Source organism: Carya illinoinensis, chromosome 16 (assembly GCF_018687715.1).
Source record: "Carya illinoinensis cultivar Pawnee chromosome 16, C.illinoinensisPawnee_v1, whole genome shotgun sequence".
Classification (NCBI taxonomy): Eukaryota; Viridiplantae; Streptophyta; class Magnoliopsida; order Fagales; family Juglandaceae; genus Carya; species Carya illinoinensis.
In genome coordinates, this window is record NC_056767.1 from 560,460 (window position 1) to 579,330 (window position 18,871).

The 18,871-nt window shown below is 35.3% G+C and overlaps 1 protein-coding gene across 3 annotated transcripts; it reads left to right on the plus strand.

Moving 5' to 3' along the window:
• The first annotated feature begins 3,585 nt into the window (after window positions 1-3,585).
• On the plus strand, window positions 3,586-17,903 carry LOC122298425 (mediator of RNA polymerase II transcription subunit 25-like). Of its 3 annotated transcripts, none has more exons than XM_043108155.1 (16): window positions 3,586-3,789; window positions 4,526-4,556; window positions 4,991-5,054; window positions 7,846-7,976; window positions 10,091-10,300; window positions 10,409-10,474; window positions 10,847-11,057; window positions 11,840-11,907; window positions 12,013-12,861; window positions 13,600-13,653; window positions 13,771-13,799; window positions 15,690-15,758; window positions 15,880-15,964; window positions 16,600-16,686; window positions 17,064-17,115; window positions 17,221-17,903. In XM_043108155.1, exons 1-16 carry the CDS (start codon window positions 3,692-3,694, stop codon window positions 17,592-17,594), a joined length of 2,478 nt encoding a protein of 825 aa, XP_042964089.1. In that variant the 5' UTR covers window positions 3,586-3,691; the 3' UTR covers window positions 17,595-17,903. The 3 variants fall into 3 exon arrangements, with proteins under 3 accessions (XP_042964089.1, XP_042964090.1, XP_042964088.1); XM_043108156.1 differs by having other exon boundaries at window positions 17,377-17,903; XM_043108154.1 differs by having other exon boundaries at window positions 17,064-17,903.
• Window positions 17,904-18,871: the final 968 nt, after the last annotated feature.

Genomic DNA, 18,871 nt, shown 5'->3' on the forward strand with positions numbered 1-18,871 from the left:
TTTTTTTCGAATCTGACTTGGGCTTAAGTGTATTTTCTGGGTTTCTTTCTTTCTACCTTTTTTTTGAGTGACCAAACAGGGGACTTCTATTTTAATGATTTTAAATATAGTCTGGGTTAGTTGATGCACAATGGCGTTGGTGTTAGTTACTATATGGTCACTAAAAATAGATCCGATTGTTTCGCTAGAATCTATTTCCATTTCTCTGTTTGGTCCCCAAGAAAGTAAAAGATAATTAAAGTTCAAGTTTTTATGGGGTCTGATGTTGCAGTCTCGACTCAACCTAACCCAATACAATGGCTGAGTTTTAAGTGAGCTGCTTTTTCATTTTTTTTGCCGTTTCCTTCACTATCTCAAGTTCTCAACTATCAAACGTGGACAAGGGAAATTTTACTTGTGCCATTAAGGAAATCAAAATTGCATACTTTGTATGTTCGGCTGACCCTAAAAGATATTCCCTTAAATATGTTTCGTCTTCGGAGGAGCAAGGCATCTCAGCTTTTGTTGGTCATTTTGCAAATTGCTTGTGGTGAAGCCGTAGGATAGAATGATGTTCTATTGAAAAGTATGACCAAACACTTGAGAGAACTTGTAGTTTTTTATTTCATTCCATATCTTGAAAATAACAAGTTATATGCTCCAACATCGCATTTCTCTTTTTTGTGGACCATTTGTATTTCTCTCTCTCTTTTTAATCGCATTCTCACATTTAGTAGTGTAGTTCCTTTAATGAAAGTCTGATACTTTTATGGTCAGAATATCACTAAGTTGACCTTTGCTATCCTATATCATGCTAGGACATTTATGTTTCAAAGGTGACCATGCTGCTGGCTTTATTTGTCTTTTAATTTGTTCTCAATGCCAAATATTATGGAAGTACTGAGGATATTATGTCAGGACCATAATATAAAAGTTGATCAAATTCTACAAGTACAAGGTGATCTGAATATATATGGTTCGACTCGAGGTTGGATGTTAAAGATGGGAGTTCATAAATAGGTAATGTAATTTCAGACCATTTTTGCTTCTTGGCATAATTGTGCTGTTATTGGTGGCTGTTTACAAACACAATAATGAATTAATCCTATGATTATGCTGGTAGGTTATATTGAAAAGCATGGTAATTATATATTTGTCAGTATTGAACAATGTCGGTAAATGTGTTGTTGTGATTTGTGATTACAAGGAGTGGTGCATTCACTTTTATTGAGTTAGGAACATGTGTATGGTCCAGTCATTCTGGTTTAGTTAGTTGCTTTATTGTGTGGCTGCTATTAGGTCAATTAAACATGGGCTGGGTATACAAAGAAAGCTATATTGAATCCCCTTCACACGTGGTTGCAATTAAAACTAGTCAATAATAAATATATAGCCAGGGGCTTTATACCTTTGATGGTTATATTATATCCATGGTTGATAATTAATTTTAGCTCCACAAAATGGATATAAATTATGTGTATGGTATTTATAAACTATTAGAGAAAATAAGTGTGAACAATGTTAGTTGATGTTAAAATGGTTGACCAGTTAGTTGAATTAAGACAGAGCAGAGCATAGTTGTGAAGATGTAACTGCTTATATATATGTGCATATTGGCTGTTGCCCTGAAAGAAGTATGGTTGTAAGTTGATGGTAAAGATGGCCTAAAATGCTGTGCCTTAGTTTGGTGGAATCAAGGATGATAGAGAGATGCTAAAAGTGGAAACAATTTGCATCAAGAAATTTGACGCACACCTGCTTCCCCAACATTCATTTTGAAGTTAAAAAGGAACCTCCACTAATTCAGTACATGGCAAGTATTTATATTATTTTGGTTAATATTTGATGGAATGTAATATGATGTTATTTATGTAATTTGCATGACTGGATAATTGCAGCAGTTTAATATATTGAAATTCTATTATTTATGTACATGTAGTTATTATCTAAACTAGTACTTGTAATGACAAATGGGCAACTAGTTAAGTATATAGGTGGTTGCTGCCCATGACATGTAACATGTTAATATATATATATACATCCTCAATAATTATCATGTGGAGTGTGTCTTGGTTGAATGAAAGAGCAGAACATGCAGAGCATGTCTTAGCAATTTGTAAATACTTGGTGATCGGAATCTTGTTCATTGTCTTGATGATTTTTATTAATGAGGATGGTGTCTATTCCACTTATTGGTTGCAAAAAGGGTGTCTAATATTAATGAGGATGGGAGCTTCACTAATAAATGGCAACACCGATTGCATTCAAATCAAGTTATTTTTGCATCGAGTTATTGTGGATACAAATGTCCATTTGCATCCAAACTTTTTTTTTGCATCGAGTTATTATGGATACGAAGGGACAAACATGATAAACTGTTGCAACAATTGCATCCAAATAAAGTTATTTTGCATCGAGTTATTATGGATGCAAATGTCCATTCGCATTCAAACAAATTAGTGGTTGGGATGACTAATTCCAACCAATTTTAGATTTTTTGCAGCAAATAAAAATCGATGCAAAAGGTAAGGAATTAACAACCATTTCATAAAATGGATCCTGAAACTAAAAAATAACCAAATAATTGCATCCAACTATCGACGATCAAAAATCGATGTAAAAAAATATTTGCATCGATTTTTCTTTATTTTTGTAACCAAAATAAATGATGTAAATGATCATATTTCTTGTAGTGACTACTAAGCAGATGCCCGGCTCAGTTGTTGTAGGCTGAGACTTTTCTCAATATGACCTTAACTCGATACAGCAAAGTGAACGGACCAATAGAACCACCAAAGTCATCACATTCTCGCGTAAGCAAATGTGGTTCCAAGCTCATATATAAATTTATTAACCGTCATTTTTTTAATTATTAAAAAAATTAAAAAAATATGAGTTGATATATTTGATAGACATATTTAATAATCATATTATTATTTTCTCTAAAAATATTGTCGTTAGTATGATCAAAACCATTTTTAAAATTTAGCTAAACGTATATATTTTACATAAAAATTAAAATTAAAATTATTCAAGATATAACCACATATTGAATAAGTCAAAAATAATAATATAATATTATTTTTTTATCATAATTTTTTTTTATTTTTTTTCATATTTTATAATTATACGAATTATATTAATTAATAATTTAATTTTACTTAAATTATTTGTTTCCCTACTACTTTTTCTTCAACCTATTATTTTTCATTTACAAAAGATATGCACAAACCTTACCTCATGCTTATACATTCGTTTGCACAAAATTAATATACAAAAATATATATGAATAGAGTAATATTATGTATAGTTATAAAATGTGTAAACGAAGCGCAATTATTTTAAAAAAGAGTGAAATCTACGATTAAAAAGTTAGTTTTTCTTTTATATAAATTCTGTATTAATTCATTTTAAAAAAAAACTGTACGATACTTGCATAACTACGACTCTAAATATCATTTCTCATACGAATAATATGTCCTCTAATTCCTGTATAATTTATTTATTTAAAATTTCAAATTGACGAGGAAACAGTGAGGAGACTCACACCAAAACGAACCGTTTGATTGTCTTACTCCTATTCTCCGTTAAAAGGCGAGGCTCCTCTTCATTTCCTTCCCCCGGCCTCTAGTCTGGACCATTCATCCGACAGGCAAATTCCAAAAATCTGTTTTAGCCTGACACAGAAGCCATTGTAGCAGCCTCCGACACTATGGTCGATAAGAAGCTGATCGTCGTGGTTGAAGGCACCGCCGCCATGGGCCCCTTCTGGCAATCCGTTGTTTCTGATTACCTTGAAAAGATCATCAGGTCTAATTGCCTCTCTCTCCCATTTACTTTACTTCAATTCATGTAATAACATCTCTCGAGTGTTTATTGCTTTTCTATTGGGTTTTAAGGGCTTTCTTAACTCGTAAAATTGGGTAGTTTGTTCTGGGTCCGATAGTTAATCTTGTGAAGCCTTTGATGGTTCATAAAATTGCAGTTCGATTTTTCGAGTTTCAATTTATGGTTTTTCTTTAGAAAGTTAGACTTTTGTTTCGGACGAGCTGTGCTCCGTGGAATTTTTAGTTCCATTTTCATTCTATTGGCTTGTGAAGCTGACAATGGAGTTATAACTGCATTCTCCGATTCCAAAATCCAAATTCCGTGCAAACGAAACAAAGCCTTTCGTTTACGTCATTCTTGTATTTTGAATACCGCTCAACCACCATTGGACGAGAGGGTTACGAAGAAATTATTATGAAGGTGGTTTTCTCCTTCTCATGTGTTAGCCCTATTGCCACTTTTAGGAGTTATATAATCTCATAGATGCTAGCCATTGCACCTTCTATGCATTAACATTGATCTTAATGAGTTTGATAACGTTTACTAATTTTTCACCCATGTCTCATCAAAGTTAAAGTCATTCGTGAACATATACCTGCTTGTATGTGTGTATGCACTTGGGTTTCAATTACTTAAGTAGAACTGTAATAGCATTTGCTTAGATGAAATTATATTTCCTATCATGTTCCAGTCCTGATTTATTCATCTGAAAATGTAGGTGTTTTTGTGGAAACGAGTTGAATGGGCAGGTATTCCTCTTTTTGACATGATACAGTTATTCAGGTCACTATCTTGACACTGGGAGTTGTTTCTCCCAAAAAAGGAATCGCTATAGTCTCTATTTATGACCCTTGATCATAAGGTGTATGCCAAGAAATGCCAATTATTAATCTAATTCCTTGGCATCAAGCACTGTAGTTGACCAGACTTCAAACTCAAGAACAAATCGAGCACATAATAATGTCCTTTTATGGATATATCTTTTTCATCAACAATGACATGATGCATCTGTTCCAATATGAACTTTTAATTTCAAGTTCTGCTGTTACTTGTTCTTTTCATAGTTTTTGAGATTCCAGTTGCAGAAAGTGTTAGAAGTATTTTTTTTGTAAGCTTTGGCTTTATAGCTTGCTAATTATTACTTTCTCCATGTTGGTTTATTGATTTTATGTTTGAAATACAGAAGCCCCCTACTTCTCATGCCGAGCTTTCCGTGGTCACTTTTTATACCCATGGATCTTACTGTGGTATGTATTTTTCTTATTGTTTTTTTCTATTGGTACTTAATCCATCTTATGTAAATTATGTTTGGGTTAATATTTCTGCATTTTAATGTTAAGAATGAAGCGTGATACTATACATTACCATGAAATAGCTCTCTTTTCCTCTACTTACTTCATTATTCATGTAGTTGACACAAGCCACATAAGCTTCTTAAAATGGGGGTGGAAATTCTTGGTGATTTTCTTCAGGGTCCTTTTATGTATTTTGTTTTCTGACTTTATCAACTATTTCCACTTGATTTCTGTTAATCAAACTTCCTTGGCACTCTGAACTCAACGCAATTAAGCCTTAAGCCTTGTTTGGGAACTAAATTTAAAAAAAAATATATATATGTTTTTTCACGTTCTCCAAACATTTTTTACACACCAGAATAATTTTTCATTTCTCAATTTTTCTGATAAGTAATCAAAGTCGTCAACTTTTTCTCTTAATAAAATCTCAAAAGGCATAGCCTGAGTGCACAGAAAGTAAACAGGAGGAACACCTAACTAGGAATGGGAAAAGAGACAAGAAAATTATAAAGACTTCTCATTAAAATCTATAGAGGCTGTCCAAAGGAACATAGCCTTGAAGAATATTTTTTTTTAAGCTCTTCCATCGTTTGCTTGTGACCCTCAAAGTTTCTTTCATTCCTTTCCCTCCAAATACCCCACACTGGACATATAGGGACCATTTTGCATATTGCTGCAATTTATGGGTTGCTATATAACCTTCTCCAACTGGCAAAGGGGTCTACCATCCTTCTGGGCATAACCTTAGCCAACCGAACTCAGCCAAGAAAATCATCTCATTTTTTTTTTTTTTTATAGGTAAATGGTAATATTAATACGAATAGGCAAAGCCCAAGTATACAAGATGTAATACAAGAGATAAGACCTATTTAGTTCGCTAAAGAAGAAATAAGAAAATCGTGTACATTTTGGCCATTAAAGTCTAAGCAATGGCCCAAATAAATAAAGTGATGAAAAAAAGAGAGCGAAGCTCCTCTAGTGTCTGCTCCTTATCTTCGAAGGTCCTTTCATTGCGCTATCGCCAAATGCACCACATGATGCAGATATGAACCATCTTCCACATAGCTTTAACTTGTGGTAGTCCTCCCGGTATCCCCCAACAAGCCAAAACATCAACTACCGTAGCAGGCATCACCCAGTTTAACCCAATTCTGCTGAACACTTCACACCACAAAGCTCTGGCTATCTCACAATGTAACAAGAGATGTTACACTAACTCACCGGCTTTCTTACACATGCAACACCAGTCCGCAATAATTATCCGAATATTTCGCAGGTTATCGGTAGTCAAAATCTTACCTAATACTGCCGTCCAGGTGAAAAAAAGTGCTTTGGGAGGCGCCTTATTCCTCCATAATTTTTTCCAAGGGAAGTGAGAGTTTGGTGTGGCTGAAAGAATCTTGTAGAAAGAGCTTACCGAGAAAATTCCTTTACTCACAGGTGTCCACTGCAATAATCATCTCATAAGGCATTGGCAATCTTGCAATGGAGTAAGAGATGGTCTATTGATGTCCCTTTTTTTCCTGCACCATCCTGTCACAGTAAAATGAAATTTCCTTAGATTGTTCGCGGTAAGGATCTTTCCTAACGATTACCGATAAAAAAAAAAAATTAAAAAAAAAACAGATCTTCCCTAAGGATCCTGTCGAAGCAAAGTATTTTTTCCTCAAGGGCTCTTTAGTACACCAAATACTTATAAAAAAAACTTCTCCAAAGGAATAAGTTATTTCCTGAGGTATTAGGACCTTATAGAAAGATGACATAACGAACTTCCCTTTCTTGGAAGGGGCCTAAAGAATCTTATTTGCATCACAAAGGCATAGTTTAGTAGAATACAAGAGATTGAAGAACTCTTTGACGGAGTTAATCTCCCAGTCATGAGCTGCTCTAATAAAGCTAACATTTCATTATGAGGATCGACCAAAGAGCTCTAATCTATCAACCATTGAAGCCTTCTGTACACACATCATCTCTCATAAATAAATTTCATCTGATCGTTTGTATTGGTTTTCATGATCAGAAAACCACAAAAATCAAAACAATGTTCAGAAAAACTCAAAAAGCATCTCACAAAATCTCTCCAAACATCATCTTAATGGATCATATCATTTTTTCAAACTCCAATGAAAAGATATCTTAAAAAGTTTCTTATTCCAAACATATATTTGTGAGCCCAACCACTTCCACAAATCCTCTAAAAGACCTATCTCTAAAAACTTTCTCAATGATATTAGAAAGTTTGAGGAAAATCTTCAATCCAAACAGGTCCTTAGTCTTTTTATTTTATTTTATTTTATCGATACAAGTCCTTAGTGTTAACAGGTTGGGGTTGGGCATATGAACAATAGAGTTCATGTTTATAATACATGACAAAGGTTTTATAGTCTTACCATCAACTTAATGTAACTTTTCTTCTCTATTGGGCTTGCAATTGGCTGGTGCAAAAGGATATGACAAAAAAACACAGGTGTTAAGTTTCAAACTCGTTTGAAAATCATGTTTTTTCCCGTTAACCTTTTGATGTTGTATTCAAGTTTAATAAATTATTGTAGGTTCTTAAATTTAATTTCTCTCTTATTTAAATTTAACTAGTAGATGAAGAATTTTCTATTAATCACTACATTTGTACAAGAATATAATGTCATGGATGTTATGAAGCTAATTGCACCAAGCTTATAGCATGCAGGAATTCCTATGTTTACATGTAAGTTGCAGAGTAGATATTTCACCTCCTTTTGTGCAGGTTGCCTAGTACAACGGACAGGCTGGACAAGAGATGTTGATATTTTCTTACAGTGGCTTTCAGCTATACCCTTTGCTGGTGGTGGTTTCAGTGATGCTGCAATTGCAGAAGGGCTGGCTGAAGCTCTAATGGTGTGCAGTGTTTGTCTATTTTCACTCCTTACATTGAGTTCCATTTAAATGGATTTCTATAACCCTGATTGTCCCTTTTTATATATGTCTGCTTCACAAATTTTTCTTAAAAGAATTTTTAGTTGTAAATTTTCTTTAGGCTTTTGAGTTAAAGTCATACACATTCTAGGGATGCTCTGAGTCTCTTCCTTGTCAGATTTCCATACGGTTTGACTGTGAAATCTGGCAGAGGTCTTGATTGGCTCCTCTTTGGGGCTTGCAAACTATTTTCCAGTCTTAACCACCCTTTAATTGCAAACCATATATTTCTAATTTGTTGTTCCTCTTGTATACTACCTGTGTACTGGGATCATCCCTTCTGCATTTCTTCTTTTTTTTTTTTTTTTGGCCTTTTTTTTTTTCCCCATAAAATGTTCAATTACTCATAAAAAAATTGAACTATAGAAAAGAAAGGAAGAAAAGCAGTTCTAGAATTTCTTGACTTCCTCCAGATAGATGACCAATAAGGTTCTGGTAGAAGGTTTGTTGGTGATAATTTCAACTAACAACTGCTAGATTCTATAGTTTTACTTCTTGATTTCATTCTTTAAACTGTATGTTATTGCTGAAAGCTCTCATGGGTACTTTCATCACTTGCTATTAAACACTCAGAGGCTTGGACAAGTTTTTTGGGGTGGTTATACTCAACAATTTACTATTTATAGCAGCAGTGCTTTTCATAACTCAATCTCGACTTATGCAAGCCTGAGTCTTAGTGTTGCTCTTGTACTTAGACACCCGATGCCAATAAAAAAAAAAATAGAGAAATACTTTAGCCACAAAGGAATTACACAAAAGTAATTCTACAAACTAACGTGGCTTGATGTGATTCGTCAGATTGTATAGTTACTTTTATTGTAAAGTAGATCTAATGAATAGCATGAAGCCATATCAATTTGTGGGATTCCTTTTGTATAATCCTTTTGTGGCTATAGCACTCCTCGAAGAAATATGTCCTATGTACTTGGCTATGCCTACTTTTCTTATTAATAAAGTTCTTACTGATAAAAAAAAAAACGTATGAGTCTTTGATGCATCTTGAAATTGCTTCTAATGTTCTTTTCAACCCGTTGCCTTGACAGTTCTTCTAAATAGAAAAAAGGCAAAATATAAAAAGAATGCTATTAGGTGTTGGAAACATCAATTTTCTCACCAATTGGCTCTACCAAAGCTGCACATGTTAAATCTTTTTCTTGTAGTATGTTTGTTTTTAATGAGCAAACAATTGTATTAATAAGAATAGGCATAGCTCAAGTACACAAGATGGTATACAAGAGGTAACACCTATCTAGGAAGAGGAAATGAAAACAAGAATTCTTGTAGTGTCTTCTACTTGAATTGCATCGCTCTTTGGGTTTGTGTCTTTGTGATACCATATATATATATTTTTTGATAGGTAAAAGTAAATTTTATTCATAAAAAGGCATAGCCTGAGTACACTAGAGCGTGATACCATATTAAAGGGACAAACCCTCATGATTTTCTTATTTTCATTTTCATACCAAGTTGTACTACCTCTTTATTCTCGTCAATATAATTAAGATTTTTACAAGAGCTTGGTTAAGGTTCCACTCTAGCTCCTCACTCTAAAAAATCTTTTGAAGTCTGGTGTTGATAGTTCGAAACAATGTCACATTATCCTAAGTCGTATGAGCATTTATATGTACTAATATGACTTTAAAGCTTCATTTCTAGTTTGATATTGATATAGAAGCTGTATGATGAAATCATTCAAGATAGATTTTTTACCACTGTCCTTGGTCCTGTTTCCTCATTCACAGCCACACCTGTTGCATTAGATGAACTCCTGCATGTGATGAGTAGATTGGAGAAGTATGTAAGTGCTTTGCTGTATGTAGTCCCAATAAGCATGGATGCATGACTGTAAAGATGCATACAATATGGTTTAGACGCAAAGAACTTGAAGAAACCACTTGGAGTTTACTAAGTTTAAATTGCAAAGAATATGTCTTAGGATCTCTGAATAGAAGTTCAGGATTTGCTTCTATTGGCTGTGTTTCTTATACATCCTCCTTAACATACTATTTACTCTTTTCTTTTGATGCGTTACTCAGATGTTCCCTATTCCGCAAAATGGAAACCTAAATCAACAAAATGTGGATACTCAAAGGCATTGCATTCTTGTTGCTGCTAGTAACCCTTATCCCTTGCCCACACCAGTTTATAAGCCCCAGCTGCAAAATTTGGAGAAGAATGAAAATATAGAAGAACAAACAGAAAGCCGCACATCTGATGCCGAGACAGTTGCTAAATCATTTGCGCAAGTAGTTTTACCATTTTTAAGTCCTAATATACTAAGTATACTAGTGTGTATATGCATTTTTATGAAGATTCCACATCGTGAAGTAACTGGTTGTTAATTTTCTATGCAGTGCTCTGTCTCTCTGTCAGTCGTTTGTCCAAAGCAACTTCCTAAATTGAAAGCAATATACAATGCGGTAACGATGATAATTCTACTTGATATGCTTTGATTGTCATCTTCTTCTTTGAGCTTGCCCAGAATATTATACCTATTCGAGTCAGCTCAAACTTCTCTCCATTCACCAATTACTCTCAACAGCTTAGCTCAATATTTTGTGTCTGCCTACTCTGTAATTAATTGACTGGTTAATAAAAATGATTTAAAGCATATTTTGGTTGCATGATGCCCATTTTTTTTTTATAAGTAATGCCAAAATGCTTGAAGAAACTTACATTTTAGGCGACAATCTAGATCATGTTTTATTTTTGGGGAAACCCAGAGGGAAGCACTACTTTTTTTGCTTGGTGGAAGCAAGGAGTGTACTTACTACATAATTTTGTTAATTTAGGGAAAGCGGAATCAACGAATAGGAGATCCACCAGTAGACAATGTCAAAAACCCTCAGTTTCTTGTTCTGATCTCAGAGAATTTTATGGAGGCCCGTGCTGCTTTAAGTCGCTCTGGAATTACAAGTATTCCTTCAAATCAGAGTCCTGTCAATGTGGACATGGCTCCTATTACTTCAGTCGCAGGACCGCCTCCTACTTCTATCCCATTAGGTTGTTTATGCATTTAATCTGCTTATTCCTTCTCTTGTGACAAGATATCTGGAAGCATGCTATTGTGCACTGTGAATGAACTTGTATTATAGGGGAAGCAGTTGCTAGGTTTTCTAGTTTTAGTGACATCTGATACTTTAATATGTCATTATTCTTTAGTATGTTATTATTCTAGTTTGTTACTTCTCATTGTGACTAGGTGTTTTCAGGTGTATACTTACTGTGTACTTGGGCTATGCCTAGTTCTTGCTTTAATAAAACTTTAAAATAAACAAATGAGAAGTACCAGATTGATCGAGACTTCTCCTCTGGGAGAATTACAAACTTAGAAGGAATGCAATCTTCTTAGCAAGATTCAAGCATTAGTGGCAAATTAAAGTTTCACCTGAGCATCAAGTTCTCTCTTTCTTAAAATTTATTCTATCTTATTCTCTTTTTCTTTTCTTTTTTTCCTTTCCTTGATAGAAAAGTTCTTTGCTCCAAGTGCTATAATCTGGGCATATTTAACTGGTTTTGGGAATTAAGAAAAAATGGGTTTCAACAAATGTAACACAGTTATCCTGGAAGAAAATTGTGTTGTGCAAGATGTACTTTTATTAATTTTAGTCTGTAAGCTTTTCGACTCTCTTTTTAGTGCATTTCCAATTTTATCCATAGTTCAATGGCAGGTATGTGTCACGAGATGTTTGAATAATAGTTTGGAAGGCTAATCATGACTAGTGGTTAATTCATTCTCAATATACTGCTTGGCTGAGGACTTACTTTTCCTTATTGGTCTTCAGGGAATGGACCTATCATGAACAGGCAAGCAATAACCGCTGGAAATAACCCCCCTGCTACTGTGAAAGTTGTAAGACAAGCATATCATTTACTTTTTCTGGTTTGTTCTTTGAAAATAAACGTTGTTTCTCTATGGTTATGCTTATTTTCATGAGTTGGTAATATATTTCTTCAGGAGCCTAGCACTGTTACTTCCATACTATCTGGACCTGGCTTTTCTCATATTCCATCTGTTGCACGTGCTGCTTCTCAAGGAGTCCCAAGCTTGCAAACTTCTTCTCCATCTTCTACTTCTCAAGAAATGATCACAAACAATGACAATGTGCAAGATTTGAAACCTATAGTGAGTGGTGTGACACAACCCTTACGACCCGTTGGCCCTGCTCCGGCAAATGTGAACATTCTGAATAATCTCTCTCAAGCACGACAAGTAATGAACTCTGCAGCCCTAAGTGGCGGAAGCTCTATAGGACTTCAATCAATGGGTCAAACTCCTATATCCATGCATATGTCAAACATGATATCTAGTGGAATGGCAACTTCTGTGCCTGCTGCTCAAAATGTACTTTCATCTGGACAATCTGGTATGCCTTCGATAAGTGGTTCTGGGCCTCTGACCGGTAATGGACAGGTTGCACAAAATCCTGGTCTTGGTTCCTTCAATTCAGCAACTTCGAATGCGTCTGGAAATTCAAACCTTGGGATTTCTCAGCCAATGGGTAATCTTCAAGGAGGTGTTAGTATGGGTCAATTAGGACCTGGCATGAACCAAGGGAATCTTTCAGGAGTACAGATGTCACAAAGTGGAATTAGCACGAACCAAAACATGATGAGCGGCCTTGGGCCATCAGTTGTTTCTTCTGGAACTGGAACCATGATTCCTACTCCAGGGATGCCTCAACAAGTACAATCAGGGATGCAATCACTTGGCGTCAACAACAATTCAGCAACTAATATGCCATTGTCACAGCAAACGTCAAGTGCCTTGCAATCAGCACAATCCAAATATGTAAAAGTCTGGGAGGTAAGTCTAGAATATATACCTTGAAAAGATTAAGGTTGGATTTTCAAATTGCATGCTGCTAAGTTTTAAAATTTCACTGTACCTGTGTTTTATTCATTAGATTATGGAATGGATGCCAGTGTTGGACTTTTGGCATCTCAGAAGAACTTGCCTGATCCTAACCATCCTTACCCATCAGATGGGAATTATTTATCAACAAAACTCAGTTTGATTCATTGTTCAGTCTTTTTTTTGTGTATCAGCAATAATTGATAACATAAATGCACCTAGATGTCTGCTTCATATGATTCTTGAAATCCTTATTCACCGTGCCTGTCAAATTCTTATTAACTGCTTGTGAAAACACCCATGTCTATTATTTTTCCCCAAAATGGCTCCATGCGAGTTACTGTAATGCTGTAAATTCTTTACTGGTTCTCCCCAGATCAGAAAAGATCAAAAACCCATTTCCTTAACTAGTATGCTCCTGAGTATTATTGAGTGATATTATCAATTGGGGATAATATATCTTAGTTTGCAATATTACATGTTTAGATATAGAATTTTCTTTTCACGGTTAATCTACGAGTGATTTATTTTTGTATGATTTGTTATTTGTAACTGTATATTATTAGTCAAAGTCGTAACTTGGGGAAGATAACTCATCCTTTAAAACTATGACTTGTTGCTGGTTCTTCATTCCAATATGGTGTAAATGTGCAATCAGTAGTTTTTCTTAAACAATCAAAATGCATGCAGGGAAACTTATCTGGGCAGAGACAAGGGCAGCCAGTTTTCATCACCAGACTGGAAGTACGTGTGAAGCACCTGATAATTTTTAGTCATTATTCAGGCACTGAAAAAAGATTTCGCTATTATCATAATGCATGATGTTTGCAATAAACTTTACAGTTTCTTTCTTTGTGGCAGGGTTACAGGAGTGCTTCAGCTTCTGAGACGTAAGTCTGGGAATTATTATTTTATTTCTGCCAAAAAATGGTCTAGGAATATTAAGAATGGTTAAAATAGAAAGTGTGCTTTGACGCCAGAATCAGTTTTTTCATTTAAACTAAACTCTAAAAAAAGGAAAAAAAATCTTGAAGTGATATTTTTTCAATTTTCCTTATTAGTTTGGTTACTATAAATGAGATACTTGTATGACCTATGATCAGTAAAGGAAAATACTTTAATTCCAGTTTCATCATCAGAAACGTCAATGTAAGGTGACAGAAATGGTTCAGAAATGTATCCGGCCAAAGAACTTTTTTTAATTTTTATTATGTTCTTAATCTGCAGTGGCATGATTATTCACCTTGAGAAATGTTGGCTTGTGGTTTATTTTTCTGTTTTTGATGTGGAAGGAGACTGTTGTTTCCCAAGGGCGGTGTGTTTTACTGATCTAAATTTGCCAACAAAATTTCAAGTGGCATGGACTAGGGGGCTGGTTTGAGTATTTCCTTGATCGCTTATTGGAAACCTTTTGCATCAGGATAGCGAAAATGTTGGCCCATAATAATGCTGTTTAACATAATATGTGGATTGATGAGGGTCATTGTAGTGATAAAGTGCTACAATAGTTTGATTCTAAAGAAAACATGCCACCTCGTGCAATAATGTTGAAGGTCTAGGCTATATCTATACCTCCTCTTCCAAGGCTGTGCTTTGGTAATAATCTCCTGGCAATGTCAAACCATTTGCCGGGTGGGGGTTGTTGAAATCCAACCCGAATTCATTTTAAAAATCATAAATTACATGGGAAGTTGTTTTATTGTCATCTATGCATGTTGAAAAAGGCATTTTGCTGATAAATGTCATATAGGGGTCTGTGGTGAAACCTTGGCCACCACGGGGTGGCTGGAAACTTCTCAGTTTTTCATAAGTTTTGGTCATTTAGAGAGAACTTGTGTTTTCTCAACTAGCCATTTTTATTGTTTGTATATATTTATTTTCAAACTTGGGATCTTCCTCCCAAGGAAGTGTGGAAGCCACGCTAGACGAAGGCCTGATATTGCACAATGTTATTATTGCTGATTGCCAAATATGGCACCCTCTCCCAATCATGACCGTTTGGATGACCCCCTTGAATTCATTTGAAAAATATGTTTTGCTGATAAATGGCATAGTGTCCTTGGCTAGACCTTGCCCACGATGGGGTGGCTGTGAACTTCATATTTTTGCATGAGTTTTGGTCATTGAGAGCGAACTTGTGTTTTTTCAACTAGCCATTTTTATTGTCTCTATACATTTATTTTCAAGCTTGGGATCTTCACCTAAGGATGGGCAGAAGCCACCCAAGATGGAGCTCACATATTGCTCAATGTAATTATCACCGATTGCCAAATATGTCACCCTCTCCCAATTATGACAGTTTGGATGGCCCCCTTTAATTCATTTTGAATGGATTGTTGTCCATTAAAGAGAGTGAATATAATCTCTAATTTATTAGTCATAGATTACACTCGCCCAAAAAAAAAAAAAAACCTGTTAGTCATAGTTTACAAGATTAATATCTTTCAATCCCTCACAAGAAAATGATGGTATTATATCAGTTTGAAATAGAACTTATTGGTTTCAATATGTGCTATGTATTTAGAAGTACTATAAAGACGATTGTCATAATCTCTGATATTGTCCTACCACTTATGAATGCATTATCTAGCATTTCCAGTCATGAACGAGGTGGATAACCTCAGGAAACCAAGACATAAAGACAGAGATTGGATGAGTTCTTTCTTTGGGTTTCCAAGTGCTTCATTTTGTGGGGGGAAAAAGTGTTGGATTCCTTGTTTAGCAGAGCATAGAAAGATTAATCTATATTTACTGGGATGTATATTTCCTGTGCTTTTCAGGCTTGCAGCAAACTGGCCAGCCACAATGCAAATAGTTCGACTTATATCTCAGGACCACATGAATAATAAGTAATTTCTTGTCTACTTTATTTTTGTGTTTCCGTCCACTTATCTCGGATTTTTTGTATCTCAGAACTTAATTTCGTTCTGTTAAATTTTTTTATGAGAATTTTGTTCTGTTAAATATTAGGCAATATGTTGGAAAGGCAGATTTTCTGGTTTTCCGTGCTATGAATCAGCATGGGTTTCTTAGCCAGCTGCAAGAAAAGAAGCTAGTAAGTTTTTACTTTCTTTCTTTTCTCTCTCTCTCTCTCTCTTTTTTTTTTTTTTGGAAAATCTTGACAAGCACAGCCAATGTACCACGTGACCTTGTTTTTGTCAAAATTTGAGACTGTACAATTACATGTTATGCTGTGTTCCTAATATGCCCCCCAAAAAACATTTTCCTCCACTGTTCAGCTTCACGTTAGTAGTATATTGTTTTTGTATTGAGCTAGATCTGATCTATAAGTTGTAAATTATGATGTGTTGAAGGAAAACTGCTCATATTCTCCAAGATCTCAAATGCATCCTGTGAAATTAGTTACAGGCAGACTTCAGAAAAGAAATGTTATAATGAACAATTTCACAGTTATTTATTTCTTTTGGCCAGAGATGGAGTTTGAACCACAGGCCTCTTTGTATTGTGTTGTCTAGGCGGCATCTTTGCTTAAAATTGATTTTAACATCTCAAGATTAATTTCTAACAGCATGAACTTGAAATGTTCTTGTATTTGTCCCGTGTACTTGGGCTCTTGCTTATTCTTATATCAATAAAATTTGTTTACCAATAACGAAAAAGATTAGTTTTAGAATGTGATACTATATATTTATCTGTCTGCTGAACTTTTCGGTTTTTTCATTTCTGTAGTGTGCAGTCATTCAACTACCATCTCAGACATTGCTGCTATCCGTTTCTGACAAGGCCTACCGCTTGATTGGAATGCTTTTCCCTGGGGTAAGATTTTTGGGAACTTCAATTATCTATCAACAAAGCTCTTGTTCAGTGCAGGCTATTAGGAAAATCTTTGTTTTTCAGCCACCTACCCTGAGCTCTCAATTTTGAAATAAATGTGCAGGATTGCTTCAAAATGAATGCAATCTGCAAAATAACAAATGACCTCGTTTTCTGCAAACTTTTAGAACAAAAACAAAATAACAAGGAATTTTGTGGCATGTATGAGTTGCTTTTACATCTGAAAGTTTCCCTTTGTGTTTTCTTTTCAATTGTCAACACTAAAGCCAGTAGTTGGAGGCTTCAAAACAAGTTTGTGGATCGTCATGTATGATTATTCAGACTTTTTAATTTAATTAAGCTAAAAAATGTGGAATTAGGATATGGTTGTTTTCAAGCCACAAATATCTAGTCAGCAGCAACAACAGCAACATCAGCAGATGCAACCGCAACAGCATACCCAGCTGCAACAACAGCAACTTCAACAACTGCAGCAACAGCAACTTCCACAACTGCAACAGCAGCAGCAACTTACACAAATGCAACAACAGCAGATTCCGCAACTGCAACAGCAGCAGCAGCTTCCCCAAATGCAACAGCAGCAGCAGCTTCCCCAAATGCAACAGCAGCAGATTCCACAACTGCAACAGCAACAACCACTCTCGCAGCTGCAACCACAACAGCAACTTCCACAAATGCAACAACAGCAACCGATCTCACAGCTGCAAACGCAGCAGCAGCTTCCACAACTGCAGCAATTGCAGCAACAGCTTCCACAGCAGCAACAAATGGTTGGGACAGGAATGGGTCAAGCTTACGTTCAAGGTCCAGGCAGGTCGCAATTAGTTTCACAGGGACAAGTTTCATCACAAGGGCCACCTAACATGTCTGGTGGGGGTTTTATGAATTAATCGGTACATTGATTTTTCTGAGACATAGCAAGCTTCTACAGAACTTCAGTAGCTGTCGGAGAGAATCTCTAAAAACAATTGACCCTATCCAACCATTGCGAAGACTATTGCAAGCTTATGAGTTATGGACAAGAAACCTGTAGGGTATAAGCTGATTTTCTTATACTGAAAAAATCTTTCCACCGTGAGTTCATGTTAGGTGATACTTTTCTTCTGTGAATATGGTTGATTGTATTGTAGTGATACAAATTTATCCGTCCACATTCACATGTATAATATCATTCGTGCCGACAAAAAGTTTGGGGGAAATATGTTGTTTAGCCTACGGCTCTGGAGTTAAGTCCATCTCATGGTCTAGTATAAAATGTTTTTTAGATGAGTGTCAACATTAAGATACTTGGGGTTATAGAGCTGTAAAAAGAGTTTCTCCTCCTAAAACTAAAAGACATCTACTTGCAGTAATTAAACAAGTGAGGTTCTGGTTTTGCGTATTGGACCATAGAAGATTCTGGGTCCGGTTTTATTCAACCTGAAAGAAAACCTGTTGTCTCAATTCAAAACCGTGATTGCGGTATGTGATATTGTGATGTGTAAATGACGACACCCTCGCTTTTTCGGCGCTATGCATTACCCAGCGGGTCAGCCGTCACCTGTCGCATACAAAGCACCTGAGGACTCTTCACCGAGAAAGAATAAGACTTCCATGAACTTAAGAAAAATTTAGTTCCAAGCATAATTATGTATTAATATGTGTATTAATTTATTGTGATTAGTTAAAAAATAGATTTTATTGAAAATAGTGTTAATTTAAATTTTAAGTATGAAGGAATCAGTATTGATACGTAAATTAATACGTAACTTTATTTATATGTAGAAAAACTCTTCTTTTAATTGACGAAATGAAACCTACGCGATGATTAATACCATGTCTAGGGTAAATCAATGAATCTTCCAATTAGATTTGTGTCATAATTTGGACCTTGGTCTCACTAAAAATTCAATAAATCATTATTTTAAGATAAATCTCTATCAAAATTCGAGCACACGACCCATTACTTATCAAACCATTTGGAAGTAACTCAAAATTATTAAGCCAACACCAAGGTGGAAGACCACCACCAACTTAGACATAACAATTAGCAGCTTCCTGAAACTAGTGGCCCTTTTCTATAAAGCTAGTGGCACAAGTGTCATGATTAACGATGGACCCAATTCCTCAGCCAACAAAATTTACCCTGATTGGTACTAGTCCCAAAAAATAAGAAATTGCCATCCTC

Bases quoted from the DNA above. Each gene is read 5' to 3' on its own strand.
- LOC122298425 (XM_043108154.1), top strand. From the start codon at position 3,692: ATGGTCGATAAGAAGCTGATCGTCGTGGTTGAAGGCACCGCCGCCATG. The intron at 3,790-4,525 runs GTCTAATTGCCT...CTGAAAATGTAG, and splicing joins TACCTTGAAAAGATCATCAG to GTGTTTTTGTGGAAACGAGT. The intron at 16,687-17,063 runs GTAAGATTTTTG...ATGTGGAATTAG, and splicing joins TTGGAATGCTTTTCCCTGGG to GATATGGTTGTTTTCAAGCC.